At 45.9% G+C, this 20,508-nt stretch overlaps 1 protein-coding gene across 1 annotated transcript in view; it reads left to right on the forward strand.

The window, feature by feature from the left end:
- The window catches only part of COL22A1 (collagen type XXII alpha 1 chain), a 310,551-nt gene that overhangs the window by 110,565 nt on the left and 179,478 nt on the right, over positions 1 to 20,508 (forward strand). The window contains exon 5 of the mRNA XM_054020800.1: positions 9,404 to 9,515. Coding sequence (XP_053876775.1) covers positions 9,404 to 9,515 — 112 coding nt within the window. The remainder of the gene's footprint in view (positions 1 to 9,403; positions 9,516 to 20,508) is intronic.

The raw sequence follows: 20,508 nt of genomic DNA on the forward strand, positions 1-20,508 counted from the left end.
AGATTGGCACCCTAGGAATTTAGGAATCTATGACATCTGGACAGTCTAGAGAAAAAAAATTGGGTTAAATAACAGTCCCAAGAATTAGCCACATTTTGGAGGAAACAGTCCTGAACTAAGTGACCATATGCTGGCCAGCAAGGGCAATCTGCAAGGGAAGAGAAGATGCATGCACCTGAATACCAAAGATCCCAATGGCATTTTAAGAATTAATTAACCCCAATTCCTGTGTAAGTGAAAGCACTCTGTGCTGTAGTGGCATTGCAGAGGACCATCCAGGCTGTCAGCTTTCTGGATTGTACTCTAGTACTGACCACAGCAGCCTAATTGGAGACTCTCTTCCCCACAACTGAAATCCCTGGGCACAAACAAGCCAAACACCGTGTATTGTAATCTCCACTTATTTATAACTCAGTAAAGGATGTTTGGGCGTTGTGCCGCAGAAGCAATACAAGACGGTAAACCCAGTAGCCTACAATTACAGACAGCGATGGCTGGGATTGACTGTCAACGCTTCTCTGGTGTCCAGTGGTCAGCAGCATAGGGTTTGAATTCCAAAGATGCCAGTGACTCACCGGCTAATTATAATATTACTCAAACTATTTATATTTGACACTGCAACATGCCCTGGAAGCCGGGAAGAGGAGCATGCATACCAGGGCTCCTTGAGGAGAAAAGCCACAGCTGGCTGATGCAAAGTTGACTGCAGTGCAAAGTTGTTCATCTCATTTTTCAGGGGGTCCTGGTGTGACATCTGTTTTTACCCGCCCTTTGCACTCCGCATTGGAAATTGCCGATATCCTAGTCGTCTTAGGCAATCCCCTGGGGAGGCAAGTGGGATACACTAGAATAGCGACCAAGGTCTGTAACAGATCCCTGGCTGCAGAGAGTCGATGCACAAACACAATGGTTGGCAGCTACACCACACATATGTGGCAAGGAGGTAGCTAGCAATTTATATAGGCACTGTCCAGTCTGTTTCCCCTTCCCTCTCCCCACCCACTGTTATACCTATAATAGGTCATGGTAGACGGTGTGTCGCACCAGATGTGATCACTAACCACTTATTTACTAACCCGTAGCTGATCTGAATATTCCAGCATAAAACTTGGAAAGTAAAGAGCTTTGAAGTGATAGGATGGATCTCCACCAGATTTGCCAACATTTGGGGACCTTTTAATATCCTCTCCTCTCCTGAAAACCATGCGAGGTAGGGAAATAATAGTCACATTTTACAGATGAGGCAACTGAGGCACAAATGCGACATCCCCAAAATCACACAGTGAAGCAGGGTGTGTCTAGACTGCTGTCATTGGGTGTAATTGCAGCTTGAGCCGACACACCTGCTCAGGCCCAGGAACGGTGAAGCTGCAGCAGCACCAACATCAGTCCAGGCTGTTCAAACCAACCCAGAATGCTGGGTAATTACCATGGCTTCACTGCTCTAGATACAAGCTAGCTTGGATAGGTCATTCTGAGAAGCAGTCGCACCCAGGGACTGGAGTCTAGACATACCCTAAGTGACACAGCTGCAACTGCCAGGTTCTTACCTTCCCTCCCCCTGCCCCCCTGGGTCCAATTGTGCAAACTTTACTTACATTGATGACTTCAATGGGACTACTTACCTGAGTGAGGGCTTACCAATGTGGGTAAAGTTTATCTAACTGGACCCTTAGTATGCATCAGTATCATATACAGATAGGCAGCAGGAAAGCAACACTCATAAACAAGGGGAATTAGTATTGCAGTTACTTATGTGCCTGCTAGGTTTGAATTCATTGTCCAGGAAGGAACCCCAGTATGTTTAATAATAGAATCCCAGGGTTGGAAGGGACTCGGGAGGTCATCTAGTCTAACCCCCTACTCAAAGCAGGACCAATCCCCAGACAGATTTTTGCCCCAGATCCCTAAGTGGCCCCCTCAAGGATTGAACTCACAACCCTGAGTTTAGCAGGCCAATGCTCAAACCACTGAGCTATCCCTCCTCCCAAATTGCAGGAGGGGAGTCAGAAAAAGGAACAGTGACCTGTTTCCGCCCGGTTTCAAACCAGTGACGTTGTGCGTGTGAGGTGAACGTGATCACGACTACACTGCAGGGCTTTTGAATAATAGCTCAGAGTACATGAAAGGAGGTCCGCTGGTAGTGGCAACTGAATCCCAGCACTGCATGGATTCCAATTCTTTATTCAGACACAAGGAATGCATCAACTATCCAGGGATATTCACACTACATCAGTATTCAGGTCTACGTGGATAGTAAAAAAAACAAAAAACTATTTCCTGGAAACCAACTGTAATTGCATACTAACAAACCAAACACATCCATGTCTTCACCTGGGCTTGCCTAGCTGCTGGGCCCATGTAATGAAAAGTGAAAGCAGGTATTCCCAGAGATAAATTAGATTGGCCAGTGTGAATGGCTTTCATATGACCTGCTTCATTGTATTGTGACATGACAGGATTACCGCTAACGTAATCCTGATGTGTCCATCATCCTGATATCTCAGAACCAACAAAACTAAAGCAAACACTCTAGTTCGAAAGAGTGAGTTCTTCACCCTTTCTCATGTTAGCCTTACCCAAAGCCCATTGAAGTTATTGGGAGTCTTTCCACTGACTTCAATGGGCTTTGGATTAGGTCTGTTATGAAACATAGTACTCCTGGAGCTTTCTGTGTAGCAGTGTTTCTCTACACCACAAGCAATCAGATCCTATGAAGCTAGGCCCCAAAATGTAGCTTTTCTCAAACACCCTCAATAGTCACTTATTGAAAACAAACAATACAAATATAAAATAAGTCATGCAAGAAAACACTAGAGACTGTGGCTGTGGGTGCAGAATTCCTTGATTCCGCACCTTTGCTTTGTCTACCCGCAAAAAACTCCACCCAATCTGCTACTCTTCTTTGACTGTCTCCGTTACTCTGCCTGCATGCCCTCCACCCAAAAAGAGAGGTTTTTTCCCAAACTGTCATATTAATATTGTGATACATGTGTATACTATAGCGCCATCTATCTGACTTCTAAGGGAATTCAAACCACCACAAATCTAAATCCGAAGAAGTGGGCTGTAGTCCACGAAAGCTTATGCTCTAATAAATTTGTTAGTCTCTAAGGTGCCACAAGTACTCCTGTTCTTCTTTTTGCGGATACAGACTAACACGGCTGTTACTCTGAGACACAAATCTAATGGAATCCAAACCACGCTTTTAAACTATAGAAACTAATTAAAATTGGCATCTACTATAAATAGTTCTGGTAAGTTCAACCGGCACAAGCCTATCTGGCCTACAAGAACATCAAAGAAATAACTAACCCCTGTTTAATCTTGTTTCACTGGAGCAGGAAACAAGCAGAAAGGAGGTTAGCGGCATCAGGCCAAATGTCCATCATTCAGAAAATGCAGAATGCCCTCAATGTAGAAAAGCCTTTTGTGACAAGGGAAAGAGTTGAATGTTAAAACCAACTTTGAATGTGGCTCAATATCCTACTAGCAACCGCCTGAAAACTGAGGGGTAAATGAATACGAGAGAATGAATAGGCTGAAAGAGATAAATAGACCAATACAATAAATAGAATGGAGTGTTAGGAATATGGGATCAAGTGATGAAATATGCTGCCTTGGAAACAATTTTGTGGTCTTATTTCCTGTTGTTACAGAAAGCTGGCTATTCCATTAAAGCAGCCCTTTCCTCTATATTGTATGATTCTCTGGCTCCATCTCTTCTCCATTACCTGTTTGCTCATGGCTTTGAATCCTCCTTTTCTTATACTGTCTCTTCAGTCTCAGCTGCTCACTGCTTTTGCTTTCTCCTCATTGGTCCAGCACCATTCTCTCCACTTTTATCTGCTGGTGCTACAGATCTGCCTCTCCCTCTCTTTTGCTGAGGCTTCAGGCAGATGATCTAGAAGAACAGGCTTCAGTGAATGAGCATCTCCAGTTTAGAGAGACGGCGATAAACAGGTCATCTTCTGGGCATACATTAGTGATAGGCCTCACCCAGAATTACTGATTCTCACATTCCCATATTTGCTGACGCTGGAATTCAGCTCAAAATCCAGACTTTCTAGTGGTAGTTTGGAGGTTGTTCTGCAATGGTAGGACCCCCTAATGTTTGCTAGGTGATACAGCAGAAAAACCAGAACATTCAATTGATCATAAACAAAAGGGAAACTGGCCCATCCAGTGCGTCTGACGAAGTGGGTATTCACCCACGAACGCTTGTGCTCCAATACATCTGTTAGTCTTAAAGGTGCCACAGGACCCTCTGTGGCCCATCCAACTGCACCTTCCAACTGGAGGAAATGGTGCAAAGTAAACAATTAGTGTGAATGGTGGCTCCTGGTGATACAGCTGAAGAATGTTGTAATATTGTTACAAACCTACGGCCATCTAAGTTCCTGCCTCCTTGTACCATGGGTGGGGAGTCCTTGTACAAAGTATTGGGACTACAGGACAGTAGCTTGTCTGATCCTTGTTTCTTACAGTAGGGTGGGATTTTTAAAAGTGCTCAGAATGAGCGTGACCCTCCCCCACTGAAGTAATTGGTAAAACTCCTTATGGCTTCAGTGGAAATAGAGTTAGGTCAGCTCGAAGCACACATGAAAACCCAACTGTAGTATGTATGGAAACAAGGGCAAGAGGCAATTGGTTAATAGCAAGAGGCTATGTTAATGAATCCTAGTCTATAGTGCACTCCCCAGGCACTTACATCCTCTGGCTTTTATATAAGGAATTCAAATGTTAAAAAACTCCTTACAAGTTACTTGTAAATATCAGCAAATTGGTTTAAAAATGATTTATGCAAATTAGCTCTTTAAATGCTTTGCATGAAATGCCCTTGATTCCCCCCTCCCCTCACCCCCACACACACTCAAAAGATGGCAACCGTAAATGGGGCCTATACTGTTTTGGGAGACAGTCAGAGAAGTTGCTGTTGGCTAAAGGTGCTGAATCAAAGTGCTTAGCTGGATTTCTGAAAGTGGAATTAATTATCGGTGTGAAGCGGCTGCTTTTTGCTGTCTTTGCTGAAGAGTTGAAATACTAGTGAATAAGATAACTTGTGAATTCTGGGTGTTTGTCTGTCCTCTCAATTTGACAGTTACTCCAGAAATAGAAGTTGCTTTTGACTGCCAGAAAGACATGGGGAAACTGAGGTACTGATCGGATAAGCAAATTGTCGGTGCTCAACGTAACAGGGCACTTTCTGGACGGGAATAGAATTTAGGAGTTCCTAGTTCCATGCTCAATCCCCTGGAACACAGTACAGTGCCTGAATATAAACTTTTATTAATAAAACCCCCTCCAAATAACTGGAGAAATCTATATTTGCTAATTCTTGCATCTTCCTTGGTAGATTAATAGAAGCTCATCAGCAAAGAAACATTGCAGTTGAGCAGTTCCAATCCTTCACACTCTGCAAATGAAGGAAGATAGTGACTGTGGGCCATGATTTAGGGCACTGCCAGGCTACATTTGGTCCTCAGACCACAGACTGGGCACCTCAGTTGTAAAAGGAAGTGCTCTTGAATATTACAACTAGGACAAAGTGAACGGTGCCCCGTGCCACAGTTTGGCTGCTTTCTTCCTGCAAGAGCTGAGTAAGACTGTGCTGTCTGCAGGGCCAGTGCAAGGATATTTCGCGCCCTAGGCAAAACTTCTACCTTGTGCCCCCCCACTCTGCTATTTTGGTGGGGGGGGCTGGTCCCAGGCCTCTACGGGAGGGGGGGCTGGTCTCAGGCCTCCGTGGGGGACGGGGGGTAGGGGGGCTGGCCACTTCCTGCGGGCAGTGGAGTGACCCGACCCCAGTCTGCTCCGCTCCCCTGGCTCCCAGCCGGTCCGCCGGCAAGTGTGGGGGGCCAGTTCCCCCCTTCCCCCAAGCCTGGGAGCCAGGGGAGCGGAGCAGGCTGGGGCTGGGTCGCTCCACTTACCATGCGGTGAGTGCAGGGTCGGGCCTGGCTGCAGGCGTCAGGGGAGTGGGAGCGGGGCTGGGGCGGAGCGGGGCTGGGGCCATGGGGCGGGGCTGGGGCGGAGCGGAGCGGGGCTGGGGCCATGGGGCGGAGCAGGGGCCATGAGGCAGGGGCAGGGAGCCTCCCCGCAGCTGGTCCCCGCCCTGCGGTGCCTCCCTGCAGCAGTTCCCCACCCCCCTCCACCCGGGGAGCCCCCCCTGCAGCAGCTCCCCGCCCCAGCTCACCTCCGCTCCGCCTTCTCCCCTGAGCATGCCGGCGCCGCTCCACTTCTCCCGCCTCCCAGGCTTGCCGAACCAATCAGCCATTTCGCACGGCAAGCCTGAGAGAGGAGGAGAGTTAGAGCGGGGGCGGTGTGCTCAGGGGAGAAGGCGGAGCGGAGGTGAGCTGGGGTGGGGAGCAGTTCCCCTGCACGCCCCCCCGTTACTTGGTGCAGGCAGCCCTCCCCGCACTCCCCTGCTCCAGCTCACCACTCCACCGCCTCCCCTGAGGGCGCTTTTTGATGCCCCTAACCACTTGGCGCCCTAGGTGGCCGTCCAGTTCGCCTAGTGGTTGCACCGGCCCTGGCTGTCTGCATCCAGAGTAACAGGCTGCTTCCTGTAAAGAGTTATTACTGCAAATAAAGAGACATTGGGCTGATTTGATCAGTAGAGCAGCGCCTAAGAAATTACTTTCCTAGTCAAGTTTGTCATTGTGAAACAGAACCTTTCTTTCAGGTCATTGTTCTCATGTTATTGGTCTGACCAGGGTACACTGCTTTTCATGAGACTGAATCAGGTTAGATGTTTTCAGTAGCCTCATGTTTTAGTGGCCATAATGAAGTAGGCTCCTGATGATCAAAGAGTATTATCCATCTCATTAGCTGCCAAATTTATAGCATTGCTGATTAAATGGCTCAGAGTCAGAAGCCATCCAGCTAATCACATCTGTGCTGATGGTGGCAAGCCACCAGTAATGTATCCATGCACTATGCTATGCAAGAATGGAGTATGCTTGCCTGTTCTACTCATGAAAAAGGTCAGAAAGCTAATAGATGTGTCTGAGAGCTGTATAATTCTCTTCCAGGACTTGGTTTGTGCCTGCTAAGAACAGCCATACACCGCATGACTCATTTGTCTCCAGAGGAAGCTCAAGGAAGCCAGGAGACACTTGCTGGCTCTCAAGGGAAGTTTCATACTTCTCCATCCCTCACCACTCTGGAGCCAGTTAATCCTTGTGTTTTGTAGGGCAGACCAGAGAGTTGTAGCTTGAGCGGAGGTCTGAACCTACAGCCCCAAGCTGTCCCCTCTCTGTCTCTGCACTGGATCTAGAGCCAGCAAAGGGATGGATTCATTCCAGAGTGCTTCCAGACACACAAAGTAAACAATCTGGGGAAGAAATTGAGAAAATATATATTTTTCTTCTTCAGTTAAAAATTATCATAGGTGTTACATGTACCTGCAAAATTTTCATTTGAAAATGTGATGGGTCTCTTTAAAAGGGGATTATGTAGCAAATGGATGGGTTACTTAAAAATAAACCCCTTAATACCTGCTATTCCGATCTTAAACTTACCAATTTATTAGTTGAAAACTATGATGGGAAACCACACAGCAGAGCCTCCTTAAAAAAGCTTCATTCTTTTTAAAAGTTATACCCCACAGGATCTTTACTAATATGCTTTGAAGCACCATAAAAATATAATTTCAACTACGGTCGTCATGGTAAATGAACAAAGTATTTTTTGCTAAGCGAGATTGATTCTGTTTCACTGTTTGTTCATTTCCTCGTTAATTCTCCAAAATAAAAGTAATTCGCAATGCACCAATCTTTAGTGTGAATTTGTGAGATTCTGCAGTAATTTATCTGCATGCTGTACAATAACAAATTATGATCATTAGGTTCTATTTGCAAAGTAGCTTTAACAAGCTTGCTTATCTGCTTCATTGTATTATTTTATTAGCGTAAGCAGCTCTGATCCTGCTCTCTTTTAGGGATTTCAGCAAGATGAAGTGATTGATTGAATATGACACTTTGTTTGCATCGACTCTAACAGTTTGAAAGCCATAAACAATCCCTCAAGATAAGGATGGTTGCTTGAGTTGTCAGGGAAAGATTAAAGCATGTTTGGCATCTGAGGCTAATGATGGAAATACTTAGGAGGAAGTTTTCATCACCATCACTTGTACCTACATAGCAGAGCATTTCCTACATGGTTTGAAAAGTCTGGCAGCTGATGCTGAATTGGAATTGTGTAGCAGCTTTGGCAGTGATCCAACCTGCCCCTTCACAAATTAGCTTTTGTGGACAGCTAACAAGCTTCCTTGCCAATCAATGCGAGCCATTTCTCACAGACAACACTCGTGGTCCTTCCTCACGTCAGTATGTTTGGTGTAAATGAAAAATATGTGCTGCAGGGTGAAATGAGCTATCAGCAAGTTTGTATGGACAGGTCATGCTGGTTTTATATTACAGCCAGTAGGGAGCTTTCAAGTCCCTGGTTGTCTCTATTTGCTATAATTTATAGAAGCAATCATGGCTGATGACAATATGTTAGAAGGTCTGTCAATGGAGTTGTCACCCAAGTGGTTATGGGATGAAGCCATGAGGCCCTGGAAGTATCTTAGCTGCCTTATTTAACCTCCTGATTGTCCAGTAGCAGAGTGGACAGGCGGGAAGGCTACTGAGAGCCAGGAAAACTCATGCAAGACAAAAGGATCAGCCATCTTGAAAAGGTGCCCCTCCCCCCCAACAACAGACAGCATACTTTAGGTTTATATTTTGCTGTCTCCTGCTACCTATAGCTCTGTCTTGGGTCTGGACTACACACAATTTTTGTTCCAATTTAACTACATTGGTTTAAAAACTGATGTCGTTAAATTGGTAGAAACACCTAGTGTACATTTATCATAATAAGCTATTCCAATATAAGCATGTCTAAATTGGTATAACTGCATCCACACAAAGGATTGCACCAATTTATCTATGTTGGATTGGTTCTAAACTAGTATATTGGTACAGAAATCGGGTGGAGACAAGCCCTTGGACTAATTGCTCTCCAGTAAAAGGCTTCCCTAGATTTTATCTGTGCTGTTTATTTCTCCTCCTTAACTGTGTGACTCTCATGGATTAGTTGAATCTCATCTACTCCTAGGCGCTACGGGAATACAAATAATCATATGTGCATGTAAAATGTCATTTTGATCTCTAAGGCACTTTGCAGTTTGATTTTTCTCTTCCTATGTGTTTATCACTCTGATTTTGGAGTAATTTGACAGACTAAATCATGCTGGAATTATGTGCAAACTTCTTCAAGTCGGAATTGGACCCATTTCTGAAGTGTGGCAACCATGGTTGAACATAAACACCAGACCACAGTTTGAATGCTTGCCCCATTATTCTGCTGTTTGAATGGTAGCCTGATCACAGTCTTGTCTTTACCATTTACTTTGGGACAGGATTTGACCTGGTGGATTTGTTCAGCGTGAAGGAAATTTTTGGAAGGAAAGAAAAAGGAATTCAGAGTTCTTATGTACGACTTGGAAGCTTCCCCATCGTGCAGAAAACTGAGTAAGTTTCCTGATCTTCTTTTCACTTGAGCCTCTGATATCTGTGATTTAGTTCTTTTAAGTTAACCCAGAGTCTTAGCGGATGTCCCGAGGCAGTGCATCTATAGGAAATGCATAAAGGAGTTTCTGCTGGCTTTGAGTTGTCCATTCAACTCTGCTGGCAATGCCCTGTCACAAGCCACCCTGGAGCCTAGGTTCTAACCCCATTAATCACCCCTGTCTAAAATAAGCGTTTGGTGGCACTTTCACCGAGGTGTGTATTTGCTAACCGCAGGAGACTGATTCCCAGTGGATGTAGTTATCAGGCAGCTAATACAGTTTCTTAACCTCCTAAAAGAATGAACAGCAGTTAATCCTCTGTCAACATGGATTCAGTTCTCAGGGGCTTTTATAACATGAGGCTGCCAGCTGTGTCACAGCCCATCAAAATGGGCTCTCTTCAACCTGTCATATCAGTTCTGCTAGCATTAGCCTTGAGAAGAACGAGGGCATAATTTCATTGAGTACCTATGGAACAATGGATTGAATTGTCATTGTTAACTTTTTTTTTGCAGTAAATAGAAATGTGATCATTTTAAACTTAATATTAAAAAATCAATATTAATTATTTTCCTTCTTCTGGACAAGAGTTATTTTTCTAATCTGTTTTGGCTCTTCTCCTTGGCTCATGGCGTATTGGAAATACTTTGGCCATTTACATTTATTTGATTTCATAAGCTTGGTCATCCTGGAACCAACCTGGATTCATTCCCTCTCCACCCCATCCCCTAAAAAAAAAAAAAAAAAAAAAAAAAAAGGAAAAAGTGAAAATATGACTACAGGAAAAAAGTTTAAAGTCTGCAAATTATGTCACGTCTCAGGGCAAGTGAATTTAGGAATGGGGATAAATTCAGTGTACTAAATAAACCTTGGTCACTATGTGAAATGTATATATAATTGCTCTATGTATAATAGGACTGGACTAATTCTGTATGATTCAGGAAAATGAGAAAGGGATACAGAGTCTTTCACCTCTGCTGTGGCTTGATTGTTTAAATCAGGGATAGGCAACCTATGGCACGCGTGCCAAAGACGGCACGCGAGCTGATTTTCAGTGGCGCACACACTGCCCAGGTCCTGGCCACTGGTCCAGGGGGTGCTTGCATTTTAATTTAATTTTAAATGAAACTTCTTAAAGATTTTAAAATCCTTATTTACTTTACATACAACAATAGTTTAATTATATATTATAGACTTATAGAAAGAGACCTTCTAAAAATGTTAAAATGTATTACCGGCACGCGAAACCTTAAATTACAGTGAATAAATGAAGACTTGGCACACCACTTCTGAAAGGTTGCCGATCCCTGGTTTAAATCCTGCCTAAATTTGTCATGGTCCAGATTCAGCAGTCACTTAAGTACCTGCTTAGATTTAAGGGCATGAGTAATCACAGCCTTCTTTATCAAAGCACTTAAGCACGCAGGTTAAGTCTGACTTCAATTAGACTTAAGCAAGTCTTTTTTTGTATTCAAGCGGAGTGCCCTAAGGGTCGGTCCTGGGGCCAGTTTGGTTCAATATCTTCATTAATGATCTGGAGGATAGCGTGGACTGCACCCTCAGCAATTTTGCAGATGACACTAAACTGAGAGGAGTGGAAGATATGCTGGAGGGTAGGGAAAGGATACAGAGGGACCTAGACAAATTAAAGGATTGAGCCAAAAGAAATCTGATGAGGTTCAACAAGGACAAGTGCAAAGTCCTGCACTTAAGTTGGAAGGATCCCATGCACTCCTACAGACTAGGGACCGAGTGGTTAGGCAGCAGTTCTGCAGAAAAGGACCTAGGGGTCACAGTGGACGAGAAGCTGCATATGAGTCAGCAGTGTGCCCTTGTTGCCAAGAAGGCTAACAGCATTTTGGGGTGTATAAGTAGGAGCATTGCCAGCAGATCGAGGGATGTGATCATTCCCCTCTGTTCAACATCGATGAGGCCTCATCTGGAGTACTGTGTCCAGTTTTGGGCCCTACACTACAAGAAGGATGTGGAAAAATTGGAAAGAGTCCAGTGGAGGGCAACAAAAATGATTAGGGGGCTGGAGCACATGACTTCTGAGGAGAGGCTGAGGGAACCTGGATTGTTTAGTCTGCAGAAGAGAAGAATGAGGAGGGATTTGATAGCTGCTTTCAACTATCTGAAAGGGGGTTCCAAAGAGGACAGATCTAGACTGTTCTCAGTGGTACCAGATGAATGAACAAGGAGTAATGGTCTCAAGTTGCAGTGGGGGAGGTTTAGGTTGGATATTAGGAAAAACATTTTCACTAGGAGGGTGGTGAAGCACTGGAATGGGTTACCTAGGAAGGTGATGGAATCTCCTTCCTTAGATGTTTTATAAGGTCAGGCTTGACAAAGCCCTGGCTGGGATGATTTAGTTGGGGTTGGTCCTGTTTTGAGCAGGGGGTTGGACTAGATGACCTCCTGAGGTCCCTTCCAACCCTGATATTCTATGATCCTAAGTGCTATGCTTAGGGCCCTACCAAATTCATGGTCCATTTTGGTCAATTTCATGGTCATAGGATTTTAAAAATAAAAAAATTTCATGATTTGAGCTATTTAAATCTGAATTTTCATGGTGTTTAGTTGTAGGAGTTGTGAGGGGGATCACAAGCTTATTTGGGGGGAGAGTTGTGGTACTGCTACCCTTACTTCTGTGCTGCGGCTGGTGGTGGCGCTGCCTTCGGAACTGGGCAGCTGGAGATGGTGGCTTCTGGCCGGGAGCCCAGCTCTGAAGGCATAGGCACTGCCAGCAGCAGCACGGAAGTAAGGATGGCATGGTATGGTATTACCATCCATACTTCTGCGCTGCTGCCTGCAGAGCTGGGCCCTCAGTCAGCAGCCGCCACTTTGCAGCAGCACAGAAGTAAAGGTGGCATGGTATGGTATTGCCACCCTTAATTCTTGCTGGTGGGACACTGCCATCAGAGGTGGGCAACACCGCTCTCCAGCTGCCCAGCTTTGAAGGCAGCACAGAAGTAAGTGTGACAATACCGCGACCCCCCTAAGATAACCTTGCAATCCCCACTGCAACTCCCTTTTGGGACGGGACCCCCAATTTGAGAAACGGTGGTCTCCCCCCGTGAAATCTGTATAGTATTGGGTAAAAGCACACAAAAGACAATATTTAATGGTCCATGACACATTTTTCATGGCCGTGAATTTGGTAGGGCCCTAGCTATGCTGACTGGAGATGGGATAACTCATGTGCTTGAAGTGTTTGGATGATTTGTGATCTATAATCTGAAAAGAGTCCATTCAGAGAAGTCCTTAATACAATTAGCAACAATTTGACACCCTGACACTGACTTGCTGAGTGACTGTGGGCAAGACTCTTCACTTCCGTGCCTCAATTTCTTCATCTGTAAAATAGGGATAACGATGAGGATGATCCTGTTTTTTAAGGTACTTTGAGATATATGGATGGAAAGTGCTGTATGAGAGTGAATGATCAACTCAGGGAGAGTGACAAACATGGAAACAGTTTTCAGAGACTGGTCAGGAGGAGAGCAGGAGCTTCCATTGAGTCTGTGTGGAGAACAGAAGTTCCTTGAATCTATTAGAGATATGGTAAATAATGCTCCAGGGTAGTTGTTCAGAGCCATGAAGAGTGTGATTCAGTTAGAAAGTCACTTCCCTGAATCTGACTTGATGTTGCTGTGCTGGGAAGAATGTGCACATCTCTTTGCCAATCATGTTTAGAATGATGGGTGCAAATACATCTGTGCTGGTTTAACTTGGTCTCATCTCTTGTTGTGCAGAGGTTTCTGGTGCTACTGCGGATAGCCTGTGTCCAGGATCCCTTTCTGTTGTAGCTTGTGAAAGCCAGCAGTGAAAGCACTTTGTTATTAGATGGGAGTTCTCACTTAGGACAGACTAGAAGAGGGAAGAGTGCCATCCCTACTGAAATGTGCTGAGGTTTGGCTTGTGCTGGAGAAAGTGTATCTCAGCTTTGATTTTCTGTTGAACTATTGGCCAGTCTTGAACCTCCCCCTGTCTGGGGAACATGTTCTGGAAGTTAGTTGCCAAGCTACTGTGGAGTTATCTGGACAGGGTAAGCTTTCTGTCTTTCTCAATCTGGTTTCAGACCCCAGGATAAGGCTGAGATACTATAGCCTTGGCCACTAACACAAAACCCTAAGGCAGAGAGGATAACATGGGGGCAGTGCGGCTGATGTGTATGATGCATGACTGGGTGATGGATTCAGGGCATCAATATTAGATCTGTCACTTAGCTGTGTTCAGTGGCTATTCATCATGTAATAATGCTGATCTGGGTGCATAGACTAGCTAAGGAGGACAGGACTTCACTGAAGTGAATCCATTCATTATTTAGAGGTAGGGATCAATAAGCTTTCAGGACCCTTCTAGAGGCATCCAGGACTCATTGCAATTTTTGCTCCAGGAAGCCATGAGAACTATTTAGCGGGTATTGTTACCCACATACATGTCACTGTCTTATCAAGCCACAGGGTCCATTTTCTTTCCTCAGTAACAAACTGTTAAGGAGGGATTTTTAGTCTATAGTGATGGACACCAAAAATTGCCCCAAGGTTAAAAGCATGAAAACCATTTGCATCTGAGCATTTTCAAGCATAGCATTGCAGTGGCAATCTCTGTGGTGAACTCTGTCTTCGTGCTCTCTTGTTGTTTAACTGAGATGACAGATTAGCTGGAATAAAGTTAATTAAAGCAGAATAGTGATGAAACCGATAGGCATTTCTTGCTGGGTGAAGAAACTGCTGTAGGCTCTTGCTTGTTCCCTGCCTGCCAGTGACAGGATTCAGGAGCGCCCATTGACATAGTGTTGAAAATCATGTCCCTTAATTAGGTATCTAAATCTTGTTTTCAGTGGGTAATAGGCAACACTGGCACCCTGTGTCTGAAACTGTGGCCATCTAATGGCCATTCAGTGACCTGTGTAAAATGAATTGGTGTTCTCAGGCCAATCCTAGTAGCCATTTGTCCACATCACAGCTCCAACTACCACATTTCACACGGGTCATCACCCTTGTGGACAATGGGGCTAATCCACTAAAGTTGAAGGAAGCCTTTCCATTGACTTCAACAGGCTTTGGATGAGGGCATGTTTGCCAGCCATTGACTGGGCGAAGGGCTAGCATTACATTCTGAGCCATAGATGTGGTCCTTCCAGGATAGGCCAGGGGCTCACTAGCATTGCAACTTGGGGCATTCTTGCATTGCTTCCGCTCAGGCCGCATCATTTTGTTTAACATAGCTGCAGTGTTGTTCTCCCTAGGACTATTTGTATTGAAACAGGGTTTTTTTGTGAATTACTAAATTTCCCTTTGTAAACAACCAAAAAAAGGAAATTAGAAAAGGGCCTGCCGACTTTCACCCTTCTTCTGTATTTTAACTTGCAAGCCCCTGCAGTTTGGAAGGAAAACAAATTCAAGTTCCAGGAGGTTTTAGTATATTCCATTTTTGTCTTCCGCAGCCTAAGATATGGCAGGTTCCAGGAAGATTCCCACGGGAACATCACTCAAGGAAAATGAAATCACATATACCTACATAAAACCAGGAACTGAAATTAGGAATAGCACTAAAACAAAGACTCCTTCCTCCAAATAATTAGTAGTAGTGTTAAGCAATTCATGGCAGCTTCTCATAATTAGATACTAATTAATTTATTTACTGAGTAATCTATTTAAATGGTTTTAGTTTCCATTTGGAAAAAAAAAAAGTTATACGTGAGAATTTTGTGCTCGGAAAAGGTGCCAGACTGGTGGCCCCGGAGAGTGAATTCCTCTTCATCTGCAGAAGTAGGGCCCCAATTCAGCAAAGCACTTGTCCTTCTGTACTTGAGCACTTGCTGAAAGTTAAGCAGGTGCTTAAGTGCCTTGCTGCACTGAGTCCTAGGATGCAGGGTGGGCAAAAGCAGTGCAAACTTTCCTTGGTGCCTCAAACATAACCTGTATGGACCACCTCTACGGCTGACAGGGTATTTCAGTCTCCATGGCTCATTCAGTCACTGGCCTCTCTGATTAGAATTGCAGTAGTGGCTTTTGTGAAGTGGACAGCTGCTCCCTGAGAACGAGCCTGATAAAGGGGGAAATCGTGCCCCGCAGACCCTTGCATAAATCTCCCTGCACCCTATACTATTTCTGTGGCACTGTCTCCCTGGATGCTACAGAAAGCACTCAATGGGCCCTGGGATCCATATGGGGCACAGAAGTAGGGAGTGGTCAGGACAGCACAACTTCCTCCTTCCAGCCCTGCAGAGATTTTGCAGAAAGACAGTTCAACCTGGAGCTGCAGTTTTATTGTCTTTCTCCCAAAGCACCTTCCGCAGCAAGCTCCTCCTTTCTAGTGGACTGTTCATAGGCAGATCTAGCTGCTGGGGACTTGGAACCTTGGCAACTGTGTGTGTGGTGGGGGGACGTCAGGCCACAGAGCCCACAAGTCAGTCAAGGGCCTCTTCACAGATGGCCCTGGCCTCTTGCTGATTTCCCAGGAGATCAACAGGGTTATTGAGTGAGCCCCACAGCCTATTCCGCAGGGGAGCAAGCCCCATCTCCCCATCTCCACAGGTTTCTCATGGAGATTTCCTCCCCAAGAGCCTAATTCCACAGGTTTTGAGGCCAGAAGGTGCAATCTGGCCCTGGTGATGAACATGTTGTAGATAATAGGGAAGTAGAGTGATACCCACCAACCTCAGTTCAGATAGATGGCTGAATGGCCATCAGATGTGAGTGAATATAGCCGTTGCTGGACTGGGCTGGAATTGATTCATTGGGCTCAATGACCTAAATATTCAGTGACCTACAAGTCTGGGTTTACAGGTGTTTCCTTCACGTTTCAGTGTTTTGTTTAATTTTTGTCAACTAATTTCCAAAATATCTTAAATGTCAGTAATTCTGTGCAAACACAAGCAAACAACACACCTTTGTTTCGTTTGGTGTCGGGAACGAAATCTGGCTAATGTTTCTCTTTGTGGTGTGATGGCTGTGGGTGGAGGATTTGGTGTTCTTATGGCAAATGAAAGGTGATGAGAAATCGAGGAGGAACCAGGAAGCCCTCTGGATGTGGGTTCTCATTTTTTGTATGCCGAGGTTGCGATTCACCTGAGCTTGAATTTGGGTTAATTAAGTCATAAACTAACCTGCTACACTAGGGATTTTCCCCAGCTTGGAGCTTTATAGAGAGCTCTTCTGTGACCCTATAAACTCAGCAATCAACAGCAAGCTCCCTGTGGATACCAGGCAACCCGTAAAGCAGGATTTCAGGTGCTCTGTAGATTGGATCATGAGCTCATTTCAGCTTCAGGTGAAGGCAGGGAAATAAAACATTTCTGGGGACTGCACTCACAGTACTTGGATTCCCAAATACCCAACTGAGCCACTTGATGGACATCAATGTTTTTAGCAGGGAAATAAATGAAAACTCATCAACAGAGCGCTCGTTATTTATGAGGTATTGCATTTCCACAAAAGACACAGGGGCAAAGGACTTCAGCTCCAGCTTTTGTCGTGCCTTCTGAGCAACAGAGGTGTCTTTACGTTTGCTTTTGGCACAAAAGCTGTGTCTGCCAAGAACTTACAGCCTGTTCTTCAGAGCCTTAAAAGCTGCAGCTGAGGCTGAGGGGGACTGGTAACAGGTTATTACGCTTCCCACCACTTTAAATCCACGTGATGCACTGTTCAGAAGCATCTGTGTAATGAGTCAGTGGTCTCAGCCCAGTTCCTAGCACAGAGGTTTCCACAGAGCCACACAGGCAGTCCTAGTAGAGAGTCCAAGAATGGACCCATCCAGTAGTGTAATCAAGGGTAAACGTGCATAAACGGAATTTTTCCACTTCTCATTTGGGGAATGTGGCGTTTAGGTTAAGTTCGTTTACCTACTTCCCCACTGGGCACTTCCAAGTTTGAGTGGAAGCACTTGGGCCAAACACATGAGCCCAGCACTCAAAAACAAGCTAAACTTTAAGCACGTCCCATTCAACAAAGCCTGTGCTTAAGACCTGTTGATTTTAATGGGACTTGCGTCCATACTTATAATGAAGCACGTGCTTAAATGCTTTGCTGAATCAGGGCCTTGGTAGGGGCCAGTAAGAGAGATGCGCCTGCCAATGCTATGCTCGTCCTGTGGGTAAATACGAGGGACATCTTCTCCCCAGGGCTGTCAGTGTGATCATTTGCCAGCACTAAGTTAACTGAGACAATGTGTTGGTCTGCTTGGCTTTCATTACATGGACTGGATGGGAAGTGTAGCCAGAGCAGTAGCTAATGGGCTTAGGACTCAAAAGTCAGAATGCCAGGGGATTGGGGGGTGACAAGCTGTCTCCTATAACAGAGGCTGAGCTAACTCACTTCCTGTTGTGTTTCCAGGGAGCGGGGTCAGAGAGGACAGCAGGCAGAACAGGAGCTTCGGGCACCAGAAAGTGCCCAGGGCTTGGAGCGAGGAGATGTAGGGTAGGGAGCCCAAGTGGTTGGTAACAAAGGGGGATAGCAGCTCCGGGACCGGGGGGATTTGGAAGCTGAGCAGAGAGAGGGGGAGACAACAGCAGGAGAGAGAGAGGAATGTCTACCCTGCAAAAAAACCCAAAAACCAACCAAACAAAAAAATTAAACGAACCCATGGCGGCACGTCCTAGAGTCCAGGTCAACTGACTTTGGCTTGCAGGGCTTGTATTACAGGACTAAAAATAGCAGTGTAGACATTCCCACTCAGCCTGGAACTTGGGCTCTGAGACCAACCCTCCCTCCCTGGGTTTCAAAGCCCAAGCTCCAGCCATTGGAGAAGGAACATCTACCCTGCTATTTTTAGCCCTGTAGCATGAGCCCCACAAACCTGAGTCAGTTGACCTGGGCTCTGAGACTCACTGACTTTTTTGCAGTGTAGACGTACCCAGAGAGAATCAGGAACAAGACAGGAGGGAAGGCAGGAGGAGGATGGTCAGGGCAGGACCAGTAGGGTAGCAAAGGGTGCCACTGCTGCCCATGGAAGAAGAGTCAGGAAGATAGGCAGGCGAGGAGAGTGAATGGAAGCGCAGACGGTAATTGGCAGCATTTCAGGAGCTTAGATATGGGAGGCACTCCCAATGCCAGCACTCCAGCAAGGATGGGGGGTTTATGGCCAAGCACCAACTGGGTTGCACTTCTCTCCTGAAACAAACGAATGGAGACCTTGTGGTTTTTAGCTCATTATTCTGAAAGGTTCGCTAGGGAATGGGGTGGTGGTGGGGGGAAGGCCAATTGAATCTGTCAGCGATTTAAAAGGGCCCTGTTTCCCTCTTCAGAGAACTCAAACAAAACCCATGTACAAAGCAGACAGTTGTGCGACAGGCAGGTCACACAAATATGTGTCAAAGGTACATGGGGCCTGGTTGTGTGCCCAGTGGCAGGACTGATGTGACTGACCTGGCTGTCCCTCACCAGACCTCCTCTGCACTGCTTCTGTGGCTTTTTGTTGCCACTTTCATGCCAGATTTATTCTCCACTGGGGCTCTGGCAGGACAGTGGCAACCCAGGGGCCTGCTCTTTTGTGATATGGAATTACTGTGGGTTCCACAACTCGGAGGGGAGGGAACTCTTGGGCTCTCTTTTTTGCTGTGTGAGAGACAGGATGCTGGCACCAGGAGAATCCATGTCAGGTGGGAAGGGCAGTTGGGTGAGCAGCTAGCAAACAGGAGTTGACTGTGTCTGGCCAGGTCCCAGGTCTCCCTAGGTGAAGAAGGGTATTGTAAAGTGCCAATAGGGAGCCAGAATCTGACGCTCGTATGCTGGCCAGCTCTTCAGAGGCGCTGAGCGCTTGCAGCTCTCCTTGGGAGCTCCTTCCGGCCACTCAAGCAGTAGGTGTTACACTGCAAAGGCCTCCGGTTAGCTGTGTGGAAATGGAGCTGAGCAGCTGTTAAAACGTGTTAGCAGGCCATGTAGAAAATGATGAGATAAGCCAGACAGAAATAACTCTGCCTGGGGTCCAAGGTCTTGCTTTTGTTGGAGATCTGTCACAGTGTACAAGGAGGTAGGAGTTGTGGTTGCTACATAGTGACTACCAGGAGTCTTCTTCAATCTGGCTTTTGGGAAAGAATTTGGGGTTCGTTGGGGGTGTTCCATTTATGTGTGTGTTATAGCGGAAGCAACAATAATGGTCTAAACCACCGTACTATCTGTTCAGATATCTTGAAGGGCTTAGCTTCAAATCAGGAAATTCAAAGTGAAAGCTAACAATGGGAGAATTGGTTTGCATGAACCATGAATGACTTTGAATCGTTGCTGTAAACTCAACCCAATACTTATTTGAGGTGCTTTTATTAAAAAAAACATTTGGATGTTTTAAAACTCCTGCAGCCTGAATTTTCAGTGGTGGCCTCTAGTTTCGAATGCCCAGCTCCCACTCTTCCCACTCCTCTGGGCAAAGTCAGGGACACTACCAATACAAACAGCTTCCTCAGGGCTTCGCCCTTCGTTTATTGCTGCTAAGGCTTTTGGGTTCTCATTGGTGCCTGCGACACATGTGGCAACAAGGTTGACTCAAACAGGTTGATTCTTCGTCGTCTCAGAGATGGGTACCGATCCTATGAGGCAAGCTATGCACTAGGGATGTAAATAGGGTTTAAAAATAGTAACCGTATAACCTATTAAAATTCTACTGGTTCAACGGTTAACTGTTAAGGAGTTCACATAGGTGGGGAACTAGCGCTGTGAGGGGGGAGGGTTGCTGCAGCACCCCTACATTTTATGCGGGGCTCCACTGTTGGCTTGCGCTGGCGGTCCCGCTGCTGGCCCCATGCCTGGGGTCCTGGCTGCTGGCCCTGTGTCTGGGACTCTGCTGCAGCCGGGACGCTGGGCACGGGTGGCAGCAAAGCCCCTGGGCATGGGAAAGGACCCGGGCATGGAGCAGCAGCCAGGACCCTGGGCATGCACCGGCAGTGGAATTCTTGGTGCGGGCCGGCAGCCAGGACTCTAGGCGCAGGGTGGCAGCGGAGTTTAATCATTACC

The sequence above is a fragment of the Malaclemys terrapin genome, chromosome 2 (assembly GCF_027887155.1).
Source record: "Malaclemys terrapin pileata isolate rMalTer1 chromosome 2, rMalTer1.hap1, whole genome shotgun sequence".
NCBI classification, from domain to species: Eukaryota; Metazoa; Chordata; order Testudines; family Emydidae; genus Malaclemys; species Malaclemys terrapin.